General features: G+C 41.2%; 1 protein-coding gene across 1 annotated transcript; it reads right to left on the reverse strand.

Moving 5' to 3' along the window:
• Positions 1-1,007: 1,007 nt before the first annotated feature.
• On the reverse strand, positions 1,008-15,436 carry F3 (coagulation factor III, tissue factor). The gene is made up of 6 exons (XM_060276718.1): positions 15,210-15,436; positions 11,668-11,782; positions 9,010-9,197; positions 6,880-7,064; positions 5,408-5,567; positions 1,008-4,251 (listed from the first exon to the last, which is right to left on the reverse strand). Exons 1-6 carry the CDS (start codon positions 15,283-15,285, stop codon positions 4,106-4,108), a joined length of 870 nt encoding a protein of 289 aa, XP_060132701.1. The 5' UTR covers positions 15,286-15,436; the 3' UTR covers positions 1,008-4,105.
• Between the last annotated feature and the right edge of the window lie 277 nt (positions 15,437-15,713).

Below are 15,713 nucleotides of genomic sequence, written 5' to 3' on the forward strand. Positions count from 1 at the left end.
ATGCTTTGTATACTCAGACTTTACTGGAGCAAGGATTCAGGCATGGAATGGCTGCAGTCAAAGGATAATATGATTGCTGAACACACATCTAGCTACAAATAAAAGATATCAAAGGGTAACTGCAGTGAGCACACACCACCCATCTTAACGCTGGAGAATTCTGGATCTGGATCTTGCTCTGACACAACTGCATACAAGACTCATCAAATAATTTTTCCTGGAAGCAGCAGCAGGAATGGCACTTACACATCTATTCCACTTCTTGCAGCAAGGAGATGTTGCTTCGGATACTGACATGTTTGTTTGTTTGTTTGTTTGTTTGTTTGTTACTACGTGTATCTCACTCACCCTTTGAGCATTCCAAGTAGCTTCCACGAGGCTCCCAAAGGGTTCCTGACCAGTCACAAAACACAACCACAGCATCTGCCCTCTACCATTGCTGTGAGAACACCTGGTCTTAGAGCAATGGGTGGGCCTCAGTATGTTGCCATATTGGAATAGAAGCGGCTGAAACACATGGCATCTCCACACTGAGAGCCAGTGTGGTGTACTGGTTAAGAGCGGTAGACTCGTAATCTGGGGAATCGGGTTTGTGTCTCCGCTCCTCCCCATGCAGCTTGGGCTAGTCACACTTCTTTGAAGTCTCTCAGCCCCACTCACCTCACAGAGTGTTTGTTGTGGGGGAGGAAGGGAAAGGAGATTGTTAGCTGCTTTGAGACTCCTTCGGGTAGTGATAAAGAAGGATATCAAATCCAAACTACTACTACTACTACTCTCTTCTTCTTCTTCTTCTTCTTCTTCTTCTTCTTCTTCTTCTTCTTCTTCTTCTTCTTCTTCTTCTTCTTCTTCTTCTTCTTCTTCTTCTTCTTCTTCTTCTTCTTCTTCTTCTTCTTCCCAACCCAGCTCTTGCTTTAATGTTCAATGCTTCAACATGAGCAGTTACAGAACATGAGCAGTTACAGGTCAATTGACTGTGTTGCCTTGCACCTACTTCCCACCCCAAAAAGTGTCTTCTTAGTGGTGGTCCATGACTGTGTAACTCTTATTGGAAAATCTGTCAAACACCCTCTCTGTTTTTAGATGGACTTTGAGGAAATAAAATGGGATCCAATATGCCCATAAAAGTTACAGTACAAGAAACAGGGTTGCTATACCTCCAAGTCTCCAGTTTTGGCTGACCCTCTTCAGGTGGCAGGAAGAGGGCTTGAATTTCCAGGTGGGTGAGATTGCCTTGATTTTTTTCATTTTATTATGAAGACTATGTGTGCAGCTTGAGAGCTTCAACCTGGGAAAGAGCTGTCTGCAAAGCCAATTCAACTGATGCAAGGGAACAGTTCAGTTGTACCAAGTCATTAGGGATCTGTGAAACTTTAATCCCCCCCAACCAAATCAAAACTATTTGGTCTAATAGCATTTTTTGTACCATGCGCCGGCTGAACTGGTCATCACTTCAGCATCAGGATTATGAGGTAGGTGAGAGATTTAAGCCACAGAAATGCAGTAGCCTGGTAATCTTGAAATGTTTGTGTGTGAGAGAGGTTTGTGCAACGTCATAAGCTCTTTGTCCTAAATGGTCACATGAGCCACGTTCCAACTTAAGCTCATAATCACATTCTTTTCATTATATGCATTTTGGCAGCAGCCTGCCTGTCATCTACTGTGGCTAGTGACACACTAATGAAACTGCTGCTCCTAAACAAGGTTTTAGATTTATATGAATGCCAACATGGCAGCAACAATTAGTTATTAAACACACCCAAGGAAATATAAAGTTCCACATTGCAAAACATAGGTATAAAATTTGCTTGTTTAGGGTGTTTTGTATCAACAGGTGCAAGGATATGCTGTTAATGCATTGCTGCTTCTACTTCATCATCAGGCACATAATGCTTTGTCACATCTCTGTAAATAGCCTTAAACTACTCCTGGTTTTGCAACTTAGGCCAATCTTGCACCCTGTGTTCCTTCTACAACTAGTGCAAAGCCTCAGTTGGTCTGATGTCCCATTCAGTCAATGGCACTATGGTAGCAAGAATCATAGCAGTGTTCTGCTATGTGTTGTAATTTGGCAACCCTGTAATTTGGCAACCCTGCAAAGAATTTGACTTTGTTCCTCAAGGCATGGAGCACATACACTCAATGACCAATATTTACAGCTATGCTGTAAACTGCAGTGGCCATTGGATTGTCCTGTTGGTGACAGTATAGTTAGTAGAGAATAACTACTGACTCCTATGGAGAAACCACTACTGATACAGGGTGTAAGCAGGGAGCAAAGTTTGTGTCCATTTGTTTTTAGTGTGGGGTGACTGCCAGGTTATTTGTGCAGCTGGAAAATCTGCTTTTAAAAAAATCTGCGTAGGACTGGAGGTGTCCCTTGTCAAGGAGAGATCTGCGGCTGGATGAACTTTGACCTTGGCCTGACTTTGTTGAAGGCAGTTTCCTTTGGCATTTTATTGTTGGTGCTCTATAAATTTTTATTGCAGGGTAGTTAATAAGGTTTGGGGAACTGTTCCTTTGGGTCAGATGTACTAGGCTTAAAAGGGGAGGGATTGTCAGTGGGAGGAACTGGGGAAGAGCTGTTCCACTTTGGTCTCTCTCTTTTTTGTAAATGTACACATCTGTTTGCCTGTGCGTGATTTCTCCTGATCTCTGTGGTGTCCCCTGCTGCACTTCAGGTTGGTACTGCTTCAGTGCCAAAAGCAGAGCTGGCTCATAGTGCAAGGATATAGAATCATAGACCTGTAAGGGACCACAAGAGTCCTCTAGTTCAACCCCCCGAAATGCAGGAATCTCAACATAGAGTCACCCATCCAATTTGAAACCTTACTGGACCCTGCTTAGCTTTACAAATGTGCCAGCAGTTTTTTTATTATACCACTAAAAAAGGGAGAATCCATCTGTTACAGTAATCAAATCACAGCCAAGTTTGTTATTCTGGTTCTGTTCTATTCTCTATTTTAATTATATATGTGGTTCTATCCAATGCTAGTCCTACTCTTTGAAGTTAATGGGCATGACTAACTTCAGTTCATTAATTTCAGTAGGTCTACCCAGAGTAGAAATAGACTTGTATGCAACCCATGCATTTCCGCAGTAAGCCTGCAAGTGGAGCCCTTGTTGAGATTAAATGTACAGTGATGAGTAACATGCCGTTAAGCCATAATCATTTAGCATCTGGCGATGAAAAACCCTCCCTCCATTCAAGAAACAAGAATTTTCCATTATTCCCATTTACCTTTATTTCTGTAAAAATTAGATATAATAAGTTAGTGCAATATATACAAAAATAAACACCCATTCATAAAAATCATAAATATAACATTGATTGTACATAGTAACACAAAGAATCTCAAATTACATCAACTTTGTTTATAGACATACAGCATTTTAAATAGTTAATTTTGTCTCTGTCCCGCAGTTAATAATCAGTATAAATTTAAAGTGCTAAATCCTGATACATAACAGGTATGACATCCTGTACGTATTCAGGTATTTCAAGGCGGATGCCAATAATGTTGGTCATCAACTTTGGGGTCAGTTTCAGAACTTTCAAACTTTACAGCACATACCTGGATCTGGAACATTCTAATGTTCTATGTTATTCGCACCATAACACATTATATAAAGTCTGGCAAGAGTGTAAAACACTTTCCTTACACTTACAGCATCTTATAACCCGTACCAGCTAATGTACCCAGAACCACCGATCTAAATATACACCCAAAGTGCAAAAGAAACAGTAGTATTTTCACCATATCTGTCAGCTAACACATTTTAAAACAAGTTATCACAGTTGCTGCCGAATAAAACAGGTTTTTAAAATAGTGTTTTAACTATAAATGTTTCACAGAAACAACAAATGCCCCTTGATTGAAGGGTCTGTGTTTATTGCTTCCACGGGTAGAATTTCTTATGGAGTTATAAAATCGTAGAATTGGAAGGAACCCACAAGGGTCATCTAGTTCAACCCCTTGCAATGCAGGAATATTTTGTCCACTTGGGGCTTGAACCCACAACCCTGAGATTAGAAGTCCCATGCTCTACTGACTGAGCTGTCACCTTTGTAGCAATAACGCCGATTTGTCTTTAGTGTTTCTCCCCCTTATGCATTTAGGGGCACACTCTCTTTTTTTGTTGCTGCAGGCTTTGATCTTGTGCATTTATATACAACCACAGATAAAATAATAATTAGAGCAATGACTCCAACCGCAACAGCTGCTATTATAAGAATTACTTCTAATTCAAGACCTGGAGGAGAAGAAGAAGAAAAAGACAAAGTCAGTTCAAGGATATGTTTTTCACCCAACAGCTATTGGCTGTGTTTTCAGAATAAAACTAATCTGGATTCCAAACCTGAAATATGTGGAGCTGTTTCTCTCGAATGCTAACATCTTAAGTGTCCTAAGCAGGGCATCACATTAGTTTAATTATGTGTCTGTAACAATCATATATAAGCAGGGTTGGTGTTTTAACATGGGATACACAATGCGGTCAATGGAAACTGAACCCTTCTCTAACATAGCTCCCCATGTTTGTTGCTTAAACCAAGCAGCCTGCATCATTCTTGTGACGTCTTATTGGTCTGTAGTCCTCAAAAAAAAGCCCACACCCCTTTAATGTGGAATCAGTCCTTCTGCCAAGCAGGATGTATTTTTTATGAAACCACTTCATACTTAAACAAACAAACAACATAGATTTGCTCCAATGCAGGACTCAAAAGTTGGTTAGAACCTGCGTACATGTTCAGAACAACATGATACACCCCTTCTAGGACTTTCAGGTCCTCCACATTTAAGGCTTTAACCATATGCAAATTGACATGGCAGCCAACTTTCATTGGGATTTGCTTCTGATTAAAGCTTACAAAGAATTGTGCTACGTATTTAACATATGTATGCCTTAGATCAGGCATCCCCAAACTGCGGCCCTCCAGATGTTTTGGCCTACAACTCCCATGATCCCTAGCTAACAGGACCAGTGGTCGGGGAAGATGGGAATTGTAGTCCAAAACATCTGGAGGGTCGAAGTTTGGGGATGCCTGCCTTAGATGTTTTGCATTGGGAAATAGTATGGAATTTTGTGGCATATATGAGTGATAAAGCTCTCCTGGGGTGGTGATACTTCTGGATATGAATTTGGCTCTTGGGGGAAAACGTGGACAATCCTTGTGAAAGGAAGGAAGTGACCAGATGAAAACATAATTTTGGGAAAGGAAACTACTTCTGACTATCTGCAGTGCCAACTTTGCAGCAGCAAGAAATAGGTAAAACAGTGAATGCCCTACACTGTGCAACAGCTTTCACAGAAAGCAGTCTAAACTGAAATCCATCAGCAAGGGCTTAAAGTAATTTGATAGGAATGATTTATATATCAAGGGCTAAGTTTGTGGTGTCTTGATACATACCATCCAGCTCGTCTCTTCTAACACTAGTACATTTTACACTGCTTTTTTGACTGCTACGGTTTGTTGAGCGTGACGGAACAGTAGCTTGAACATAGAAGCAGTAGTTCTTCTCTTTGTCGATACTGATTTCAAAGAGGTTGCTTTTTGTTTTTTCCGATTTCTATAGTCAGAAAAAAGTATTTGAAGATGTATTTGTAAGTAATATAGTTCTTCACACTGAATACAGATTTATGCAAGTCCAAAGTACATAGTAAGTTAAAGGCTCAAAGGAGAAAAGGTACTTTCATCTTAATAGTCATATCATTAAATAAATAAAAAGTGGTTGTAGGAACAGGAAGTTAATAGTTGTATGCTGCTGGTGGTTGGTAACTGTTGAATTTCGTTGTACTGGGTTTGTTTAAACTGATTGTTTCATTGTAAATTGAACTGTATGTTTAATGTTTGACGTTCATAAAATTGTGCATTTGTTACTAATGAAGGTAACCTTGGAAACACAATTTTCTTTAAAGCAGCTTTCGACATATTTCAAATACTTAAATATACTAGGTTAAGATAAAGATAGATCTGTTTGTAAATGTATAACAAATTTAAGGAAGAGTATTACCATCAGCCTCTACTTTTAAGTGCCTAACATTAACCTTTTTGCAATATGACAAAGGTTAATACGGTACTTAATACGGATTAAATTTTTAACATCAAAAACAAAAGAAGATAAATATATGTTAACTTTGGTCTCCTTTAACTTTTTATGCAAAGGCATAAACTTTATGGATTAAATAATAGAGTTTGCAGGATTATACCATTGAAATATAATATGAGGGCACATTGACGATAAAATAAGAAATAAGCTAAAAGCAGCAGCTCTGCAAAAGTTGCGTCCAAATAAAAACAGACCAATACTAATCTGAAAGTCTGTAAAGATAAGAAGGTATTTACTTAGGGCTAGAAAGGCATAATAATAACCTAAAAAGATCCCATTTAGTCCTGCATTCTTTTCTAAGCTTATATCTATGAGAAACGCAAAAGCAGAACCTCTCCCCCACTTTGAGATTTCCAGCAATAGGCATTCAAAGACATACTGCCTCCAACAGCAGAGGAAGAACATAGCCTTATCCTCCTGGAATTTATCTGGTCATATTTTAAAGCCATCCAAGTCAGGGGTCATCACTATCTCTTGTGGGAGCAAATTCCACCAGAATAGGCACCAGGAAAACTTCTTTTGGGACAGCATTCCAAAAATTAGAGTGCTGCCACTGAAAGTCCCTCTCTTCAATAGCACTACACTTCAGATGACTGGGGGACTTGGAGACGAGCCTCCAACGAGAATATTAATGTACAGTACTGAACTCTTTTTAAGGCTATAGTTCATTTCTTTTAAGTAGAAATTTAGTTTAGATTGCCAACTTGTCCTTTGTACTTATTCTAAACATTAAGGAAATTAAAGACTTGGTAGATTGAAAACAGATGCTCACCTTTCCTGTACTTTGATCTTTCCAATAGTACAGTGTGTATTCTAGATCATCTTTGAATATGTCCCTAATACTTCGAAAGCTTCCATTTCCTTCAAATCTGTAAGGCGTTAGAGGATCTGCTATCTCCACTTTCAAAGTTCTCTCTTTTTGTTCAAAACTTTTAATTGTTGGCACGCCAATCTCAGCTAGAAGAGAAGTGGTTTTTGTACCGATTAAAAATCAACTCTGAGCAGGGTTTTTAAAAATTTAATAATTTTTATTAATTTTTCTGTTTTACAATTTCAAATAAACATTTTACAAACTTTAAAATATCCAATGACTTCCTTTCTTCTCTTTCTATGGTTCATTTTACATATTATACACCCCTGCATATTTTACTGTAAACATTCAAATCAATTTTCCACTTTTACATCCATCAAGGATTATTTACTCTGTTGAATTTATGTTAATGCTGCCAGCGTTTTCAGCTGTACACAGTTATTTTCCATATACTCAAAAAATGTTTTTCAATCTTCTTTAGTCATATGTTCTTCTTGCTCTCTTTTTATGTATGTTAGATCTGCAAGTTGTGCATATTCTGTCAACTTAAGTTGCCAATCCTCTTTAGTTACTTCGCTCACTTTACATTTTGGGACTAAGAAAACACGGGCCCCAATTGTTGCATACATGGATAAATAACCTTTTCTGGCACCTGGGAAATTCAGTCCAGGTTATCCCCAGCAGAAAGCACTTCCTAGCAGGTTTTATTACCAAACATCCACAGTAACCTTTAGGACTGTGCTGTAAAGCTTTGCTGCGCTATATTCTCATGGCATAAATAAGGAGATGACTTAGGGGAGGCCTAACTCTGGTCAATCCAATGGGTAGATCACTGCCAGTTTTTTTTATATAGTGGGAGTAGATCGCAGTCTCTTGGTAGTTGGACAGCCCTGACTTAGAGGGCATCATAGAGAAGGGCAAGGGGAAAACATTTTTCAGCTTGAGGGCCACACTTTCTCATAGGCAGCCTTCCAGGGGCCACATGACGGTGGAGCAGGCAGAGCAATATAAACAGTGTTCACTTTTCACAGTAGGCTACATTTCAGCTACACAAAAATAAAAGGTTTCTACATATCTATCTCTCCCATTCAGGAAAGTGAGAAGCATGATTACAATTGAAGGACACATTTTCACCAGGCAAAAGCACCTGAGGGTACATAGCAGAGCTGGTGTGGGGCCTGGGAGAATCTGCAGTTAGGTCTAAAAGGGTGACATTTGGTCGCTGGGCCTGAGGTTCCCCACTCCTGTCACAAACCTGACCTGAAGACTGATTTGCTTGCTGTACAAGCACTTACAATGCGGTGCACCACAGTGTGTCATAAATCATGATGTTATTAGTAACAACAGAAAGAGAGAAATGAAAGGCGACACTGTTTGGCATCTTTTGTATGGGAGGGAGAACTTGGCTATGTCTCCTTGCTCCATGGGCCCAGCATGTTGGTTGGCATGCCTGTCTGCGTAAGAACCAATGTACATCAACAAGAATCCTACGAAACAAACTCTACAAGCTATGGTACAAAACGCAGGACCAAAATAGTATCCCAGGTAGGATGGTCTAGTGAGAAAGCACACTTTATATAGCCACTTATGTGAGTTAGTATCTCAGCATTATTTATACAATATGGGTGTGCTGTGAGGGCATTGCCAGGTTAATTGAAGTGGAAGAGGGGGAAGAGGTTTAATCTTTCCCTCAGCTGGTCCATTTTTCCTACCAATAGGAAAGAGGTACAGGGTTGTCCTCAGTTTTTCTCACCATGGTGCAAGCAGCAGCAGCAGCAACAAAGGAAAAGGCCATTTTGACTGGAGGAATGGTGCAGAGGAAGTATTCTCACCATTGCTTCTCCCAGTCAAATTACCCTTGCCTTCCTACAGCTGCATTTAATGCATGGATTTCCTGCACAACTAATGTTTTGTTCCTTAACTGTCAATTTCAGGACGGCATAGCGGACAGATAGGATGCTTTCTCTATATAAACTTTCATACGGGTCTGGTGCATGGACAAGTATCTCAACACTTTGTAAGACTTAGAATCTGTATGCAGAGCCCCATGCTGTGAAAAAAACAAAGAAGATCTATTTTTTTTCTTCTTACTTTGGGCGTAAGGTATAAACTCTGAAGATACTTCATAAGGCGGGATATCAAAATCATCAGGGTCCCTGTTTGGCACTTCAGAATATATGCGAGCAACGTAGACATCTTTTACATCCTTCAGCGCCTTTGTAACATCGCATTCGGTTGCTGAAGTGTGAATGCATATCTTCTTCCGAACTAATCGGTCCCTGTAAAGATCAAGAGCATACTGCATTAGTTAATATTTCATACAATGAAAGTATTTCACTATAATGAAGTTTGCCTGTTTTGTAAGCAGGCCCAATCAAATTAACAAAACCAGCTGTGAGCTTGTCTGTGATTGTTAATATGCAATGAAGAGTATAATTAGGGAGATAAAAGTTTCACGCCTGTGAATTAATAGGAAATAGCCACTTCCAATAACTTTACTTATAGGGCAACTTTGTTAATTAAAACACAGTAGGAAGCAAGAAAATGCATAGCTTTGATATCTTTGTCGATATACTGGAACATAGGGAGCTGCCTTATACCAAGTCCGGCTAACAGTCCATCTAGCTCAGTATTTGTCGACAATGATGGGTAGCAGCTTTCCAGGGTGTCAGACAGGTCATATTCTCAGTTCTACCTGGAAATATCAGAATCTGGCTTTCAAATGCAAACTGTGTACTCTCCACTGAGCTATCATCCCTTCCTGAATTGTTAATCATTAAGAACCTTAGTGTAATTCCTAGATATTACACATAACTAAGTATGAAATTTCATATTAGCAATGACAAGCAGCTAACTACAAAGGTCCGTGCAGCACAAAATTAGATGATTCCCCCCCAGAAATACCATGTTGATCATGAAAGTAACAGTAAGTATTTTACATAAGGCACAATTCCGGGCAACCTTTTTTTATTTATTTCAGTGGGGAATATACCAGTGTGGTAAGTGTCAATACCTGGCTAACTGCAGTAATATCAGAATGTACACCTCATCATTGTCAAAAGTTAGCAGAAAGCACCACCATACAGTCCTTGTCAGATACAAAGTACAATGCTATTTACATCAGTATTGTCTGACCAGTTCTCTTTGCTTAAAAACAAAAAAAAAGCAGCACCAAAAGTAATCATTTCAAAACTTAACGATTATCATCTCCCTTTGCTTAGCTGATCTAAAGGTAAAGGTAAAGGGACCCCTGACCATTAGGTCCAGTCGTGACCGACTCTGGGGTTGCGGCGCTCATCTCGCTTTATTGGCCGAGGGAGCTGATGTACAGCTTCCAGGTCATGTGGCCAGCATGACAAAGCCGCTACTGGCGAACCAGAGCAGCACATGGAAACGCCATTTACCTTCCCACTGTAGCGGTACCTATTTATCTACTTGCACTTTGATGTGCTTTTGAACTGCTAGGTTGGCAGGAGCTGGGACCGAGCAACGGGAGTTCACCCCGTCGTGGGGATTTGAATCGCCGACCTTCTGATCAGCAAGCCCTAGGCTCTGTGGTTTAACCCACAGTACAACCCTGTGTTAGCTGATCTAGTGGAGAAGAAAAACAGTGTCCCCCAAGGCACTTTGAAACTCATGCAGAGTCTAGACTAGAGCAAGGTTGGGGAACCTGTGGCCTTCCAAGTGTTGTTTGACTCCAACTCCCCACCAGCCACAGCCAGCATGGCCAATAGTCAGGGATGATGGCAACTCTAGTCCAGCAACATCTGGCAGGCCACAGGTTTCCCACTCCTGGTCTAATATTAGCAATTGTACCAAGTTCTGCTGCTGCGATTCCATAGTTCGGTTAGACACTGGTGAACATGCACAACTTACAGCACAGGGCATATTACACAGGTCAGCGATAGACTGGCACAAAGCTACGGTACTACAACTACCAAATGGTGACTTACATTCATGTGCAAATACCCATGTTAAAGCTAATCACATGTAAACTGCTACTTTTTATTTTATTTTATTTTGCCTTGGAGGCAAAAGGAGGATGTGGAGAGAAAAGGAAATTATCAGTCTCCTTAGGAATAAATTCTACTTAATATGCAAACAGACTAATTAGTGGTAATCAGAAGGACTTTTTTTCACCGAGAAGAGGGACACAATTCAAGCCTATGTAGCTGGATATATTTTTTAAACGGGGGACTAGAAAGGTTCAGATCTCAAATCTGCACTCAACTGTGGCTTTCCTTTGGGAGGGGGGTGAAGGGAGGTAAGAGAGTATGCAATAAATTGCAGCCTTATGCAAAGTCAGTGAAACCAATTGTTCTTGCTTTCAAATAACTACACTAAGACCAGGCTAGACGTGTGGTAGCAATCTCCATGTTTATCTTCAACTTACCCATCTATTTCTTTTTTTTGAATAACATTTTATTAAATTTTCCATTTAATATGCATTTAAACATCCAATCAAATTTACAAATAACAAATAACATATACTCTATTGTGACTTCCCTCCTTCCCCTCATAAGGTTTTCTAACCAAAACTTATCTCGCAGTTTCTTTATTTCTTCCCCTTAAGCTCAATTCGCAGGATTTACTTCAACCCTGCAAGAGTTTTTAAACTTCTACAGTTCTTTTCCATGTAGTCCACATATTTACTCCAGTCTTTTAGGAACCTTGCTTCCCCCTGGTTCCGGATCCCACTTGTAAGTCTTGCTAATTCAGCATAGTCCATCATTTTTGTCTGCCACTTACCCATCTATTTCAACTGTATAAAAATAGTTGACTGGGTTGGGCTCCCATTGTAGTATTGTCTTAAAATTGGTGGATGACCAGGTAATGTTGACTGCTTTCATTACTTCAGAGTTGCCTTTAAAAGTAGAAAAACAACAAGGATTAGTCAGGCAATATATGGCTTACCCCATGGCCTGCAGTTGTTTGTGTGCGACAAATGGCTAAGGGTTTTAACTTCAAAATGCATCAGTTTATCAGTTTCATGGCCATTCACAAAGCTTATAGATGGTACCAAGACCCCCAATTCCTATCGCAAAACTAGTTTCCAGGGTTGGACAGGAGTGACTGTTAAGTCAGTCCAAACCTGCATGGTTGATATGCCCAAAATATCTAAGCAGTATTGCCGTAGTCCTTTTGCTGGACGACAACTTCCACAGGGCAGTGTCCAATGCTTCCATACCGCTGGCAGAAGAGATTTGTGCTGGCAGAAGAGAACCTCCCCTCCTCTCCAAGCCCCAACCTTGCCATGCCCTCAAAATCAGCTCTGGAGAAGATTTTGGAGAGCATGTGGGAGAAGAAGAGAAAAAGGGTGTGCTGCTGTGCCAGAAGAACCCATAGTCCCTTGCCATTAGCCATTCTAGCTGGGCTGATGGGAACTGGGAGTCAACACCAGGAGGGCCACAGTTTTCTCATTTCTGACCTGAGATTTTGGCAGAGGAAAATGTGGACTCACACTCTCATTGTATTTATTCATGGAGAGTTAGTCTTATAAGTGGCTGGATGTATGGAGCCTCCAGCTGTTGGGGAGAAACAATGGGAGAAGGGTATTGACTTCATGCCCTGCTTCATGTGAGCTTCTCTGTAGTATCGGATTGGCCACTATGGGGAACAGGATGGTAGGCTCAATGGACTTTGCAAAATAACCCCTTTTCAATGCTGAATAAGCAGAGAAGGTTCATTTACTTATGTTCCACTTCCAGTCAGATTTCTTTTCTATTCAGGGACATTTATATGCTCCTCACAGCCTCAGCTTCACAACATTGTTTATTATTCTGGGAACAGTCTGTGATTTCCCTCAAGCTTTAAACCCATTCTAATGCTTGACAAAAATGTTTTATTAAGAGGGTTCCCAAGCTTCAGAAGCAATAATTTAGATTTTGGTCATTAAAAACTGGCAGATTACATTCAGCTATATGGGCCATCAATCTTTTTTTTGTTATGCATGCTTCCATTCTTGTTGAAAAACAAATTGCAAGAAAAGTAATTCTACAAATTAAAACTATACATAAACTGAATTCTTAACCCAATTATCAAGGATAACATGCATTTCCCCTCAATTATTGTGAGAATTTCTTATAATGTGTCTGTTTACAATGATCATATACTCCTTGGTATATCCATTTAACAATAATTACTTATAGAATACTGTAGATGTATCAATACCCAAATTAGAAAATTATATAAAAACAAACAAAAACACATATACAGTGGTACCTTGGGTTAAGAACATAATTCGTTCCGGAGGTCCGTTCTTAACCTGAAACTGTTCTTAACCTGAGGTACCACTTTAGCTAATGGGGCCTCCTGATGTCGCCACGCCGCCACCGTGCAATTTCTGTTCTCATCCTGAAGCAAAGTTCTTAACCCAAGGTACTATTTCTGGGTTAGTGGAGTCTGTACCCTGAAGCGTCTGTAACCCAAGGTACCACTGTACACTATTCAGAAAATGAAGAGGATGGTATTAGGAGGTAATGATTATGTTTAAGTGTTTTGTATTGGGTTTTTTATGTAGTGCATTGCTATGTAATTAAGAACAAAAAAACTCAGATTTAGCGAACTGGCAGGAATAGTATCCTAATACCCTTATTAGATGCAGCTAAGAACCATAACACAGTGATCTATTTGCTAGCTTTAGAAAGTGAGGCAAGACTGCACAGACATTTTGTCAATAAAATTGTTGCAACTAACAGTGCAAATTGTTTAAAATATTGTTCTTGAATATTTATTTCAAGACCCCTACAATATTAAGATTTCACTAATCATTTTCAGACAAAACCATTATAACAAAAGCAGCTCAAAATGCATCCAGCAACCAGTTCATAATTCCAGCCTGTATCTGTGATGTATGATGTGTACAATTAATGATTCCATGAAATTTCCAAAAATTCAACATTCCACTGTCTGCTCTGAGCAATACATTTATTGTATAGGACAGTACCCCAGTATATCCACTCACATGATATCCACAAGAACCAAAGTCACACATCACATAGAACTAGACAAATACAATGCCATTAAGCCACAGAATTGCCAAATTATTTCAGGTAGAAAAAAGTTGAAACATGGGGTTGGGGAAAATGTTTAGACAGGTGCTTATTGTGGGATCAGTGCTGCTAATGCATGCATATTTTATACGTGACATTAGCATCAAACTGCTAGCCCTTATTCCCCCACTCCAACTGGATTTACCTTTTCCACAAAATCCAATGAAATAAAAAACACCTGATGCCAGAGACCCATTTACAATGTATGAATAATCTGTTTTGAGTCACCGTTGGAAATGCCTGAAAACCTGTGTCTCTGTGTTATTTTTCTTTTAAAGGTTCTACCGGGAAAGGCTTGCATATCTACAAATGTTGTCCTTGAGCATCATAAACATCCCTTTAATAACTTAAAGCGACTCTTATTTCCAAACACAGCCAACACACTCCATACCTTTCACGCTATTTCATCCTCCCACTTTGGGAAGAGTAAACTTTTAGCCAAAACCTAAGCTTGTACCCAGGTAGCTCCAGCTCCGGAGGCTAGGACCCAAACCAATGGATTCAAGTTGCAAGAAAGGAGATTTGGACTAAACACCAAGAACAACTTTTTGACAGTAAGAGCTGTTGGACAGCAGAATGGACTCCCACAAGGACTCTCCTTCCTTGGAGGTTTTTAAGCAAGAGATTGGATGGCCATCATGTCATGGATGCTTCAGTTGAGATTTGTGCACAGGGGCCATCTCTAGGGGCTGAGGTCCCTTCCGCCCCAATATATTATTGGAGGCCCCCTTCCAAGTTAATGGGCACTGCCATTCAAATGGGGTTGTGTTTGTGCCCTATCGTGTGATCAATTATGCGGGGTGCAGCTTACCTGGGGCCCCAAATATTTTTTATTCAAGCTGGCACCCCTGGATTCCTCCATTACAGGGGGGTTGGACTAGATGACCCTCGGGGCACCTTCCCACTCTACAATTGCATATAGGATTGCGGCCTCAGTCTGCCCAAACCAGGACAACAGAGCGCACCCCTTTAATACACAACCCCCTCTGTCCCAGGTACTATAAGCAAGCGGGAAGAAGCTCGGCTGGAAAAAGGGCGAATAAATTTATTCCCCATGCCTAGGGCTGAGCTTATGCAAGTCCATGCACGTAAAAATCCAGCGGCGTCCCGGCTGGCTCCCCCGGCGGCGCAAGATTGCGCGCCCGCGCAACCCGGTGAGGCGAAGCGTTCCAGAAAGGAGAGAGAGCGAGAGAGCAAGAGCGAGAAGTCTGCGACGGTCTCGCGCCTTCCTCGACTCACCTGAGCTGAGGTGCGCCAGGTAGAGCAGTGCGCAGAGTAGAAGCAGCGCCCGGCTGCTCTTGGTGGCTCCCGCCATCCCTTCGAACGTCCAGCGAGAGGGGGGGGGGACAAAAACCGTTGCGCGACCGAAGCGCGTGTGGTGTCCGTATCGCGCGCGAGCGAAATAATCAGGCGCGGAAGCGAGTTTCGCCTCTCTCTCTTATAGTACCGGCCCCCACCTCGGGAAAGTCCGAGGTTAGACGGGGAGGGTTGGCTGGAGTGTGTTCTTCGTGAGTCACCCGATGGCTGGCTGGCTGTGATTCAGCTCCCACACCCCCGCGGCGCAGACGAGCGGGCCGCTCCTTCCTTCCTTGCCCAGCGCCGCGCGTAGGCCAGGTGAGGGAGAGGCCACATCGAGGCTTCCCGCCTTTTTTTTCCTGCCCAGGTGCCCTGGCAAGGGCGGGCGAAAAGGGAAAGAAAGCGCCGAGGGAGGTGGGGGTGGGAAGCGAAGCGGCGCCTTTTTTT

This window comes from Zootoca vivipara, chromosome 7, assembly GCF_963506605.1.
Source record: "Zootoca vivipara chromosome 7, rZooViv1.1, whole genome shotgun sequence".
Classification (NCBI taxonomy): Eukaryota; Metazoa; Chordata; class Lepidosauria; order Squamata; family Lacertidae; genus Zootoca; species Zootoca vivipara.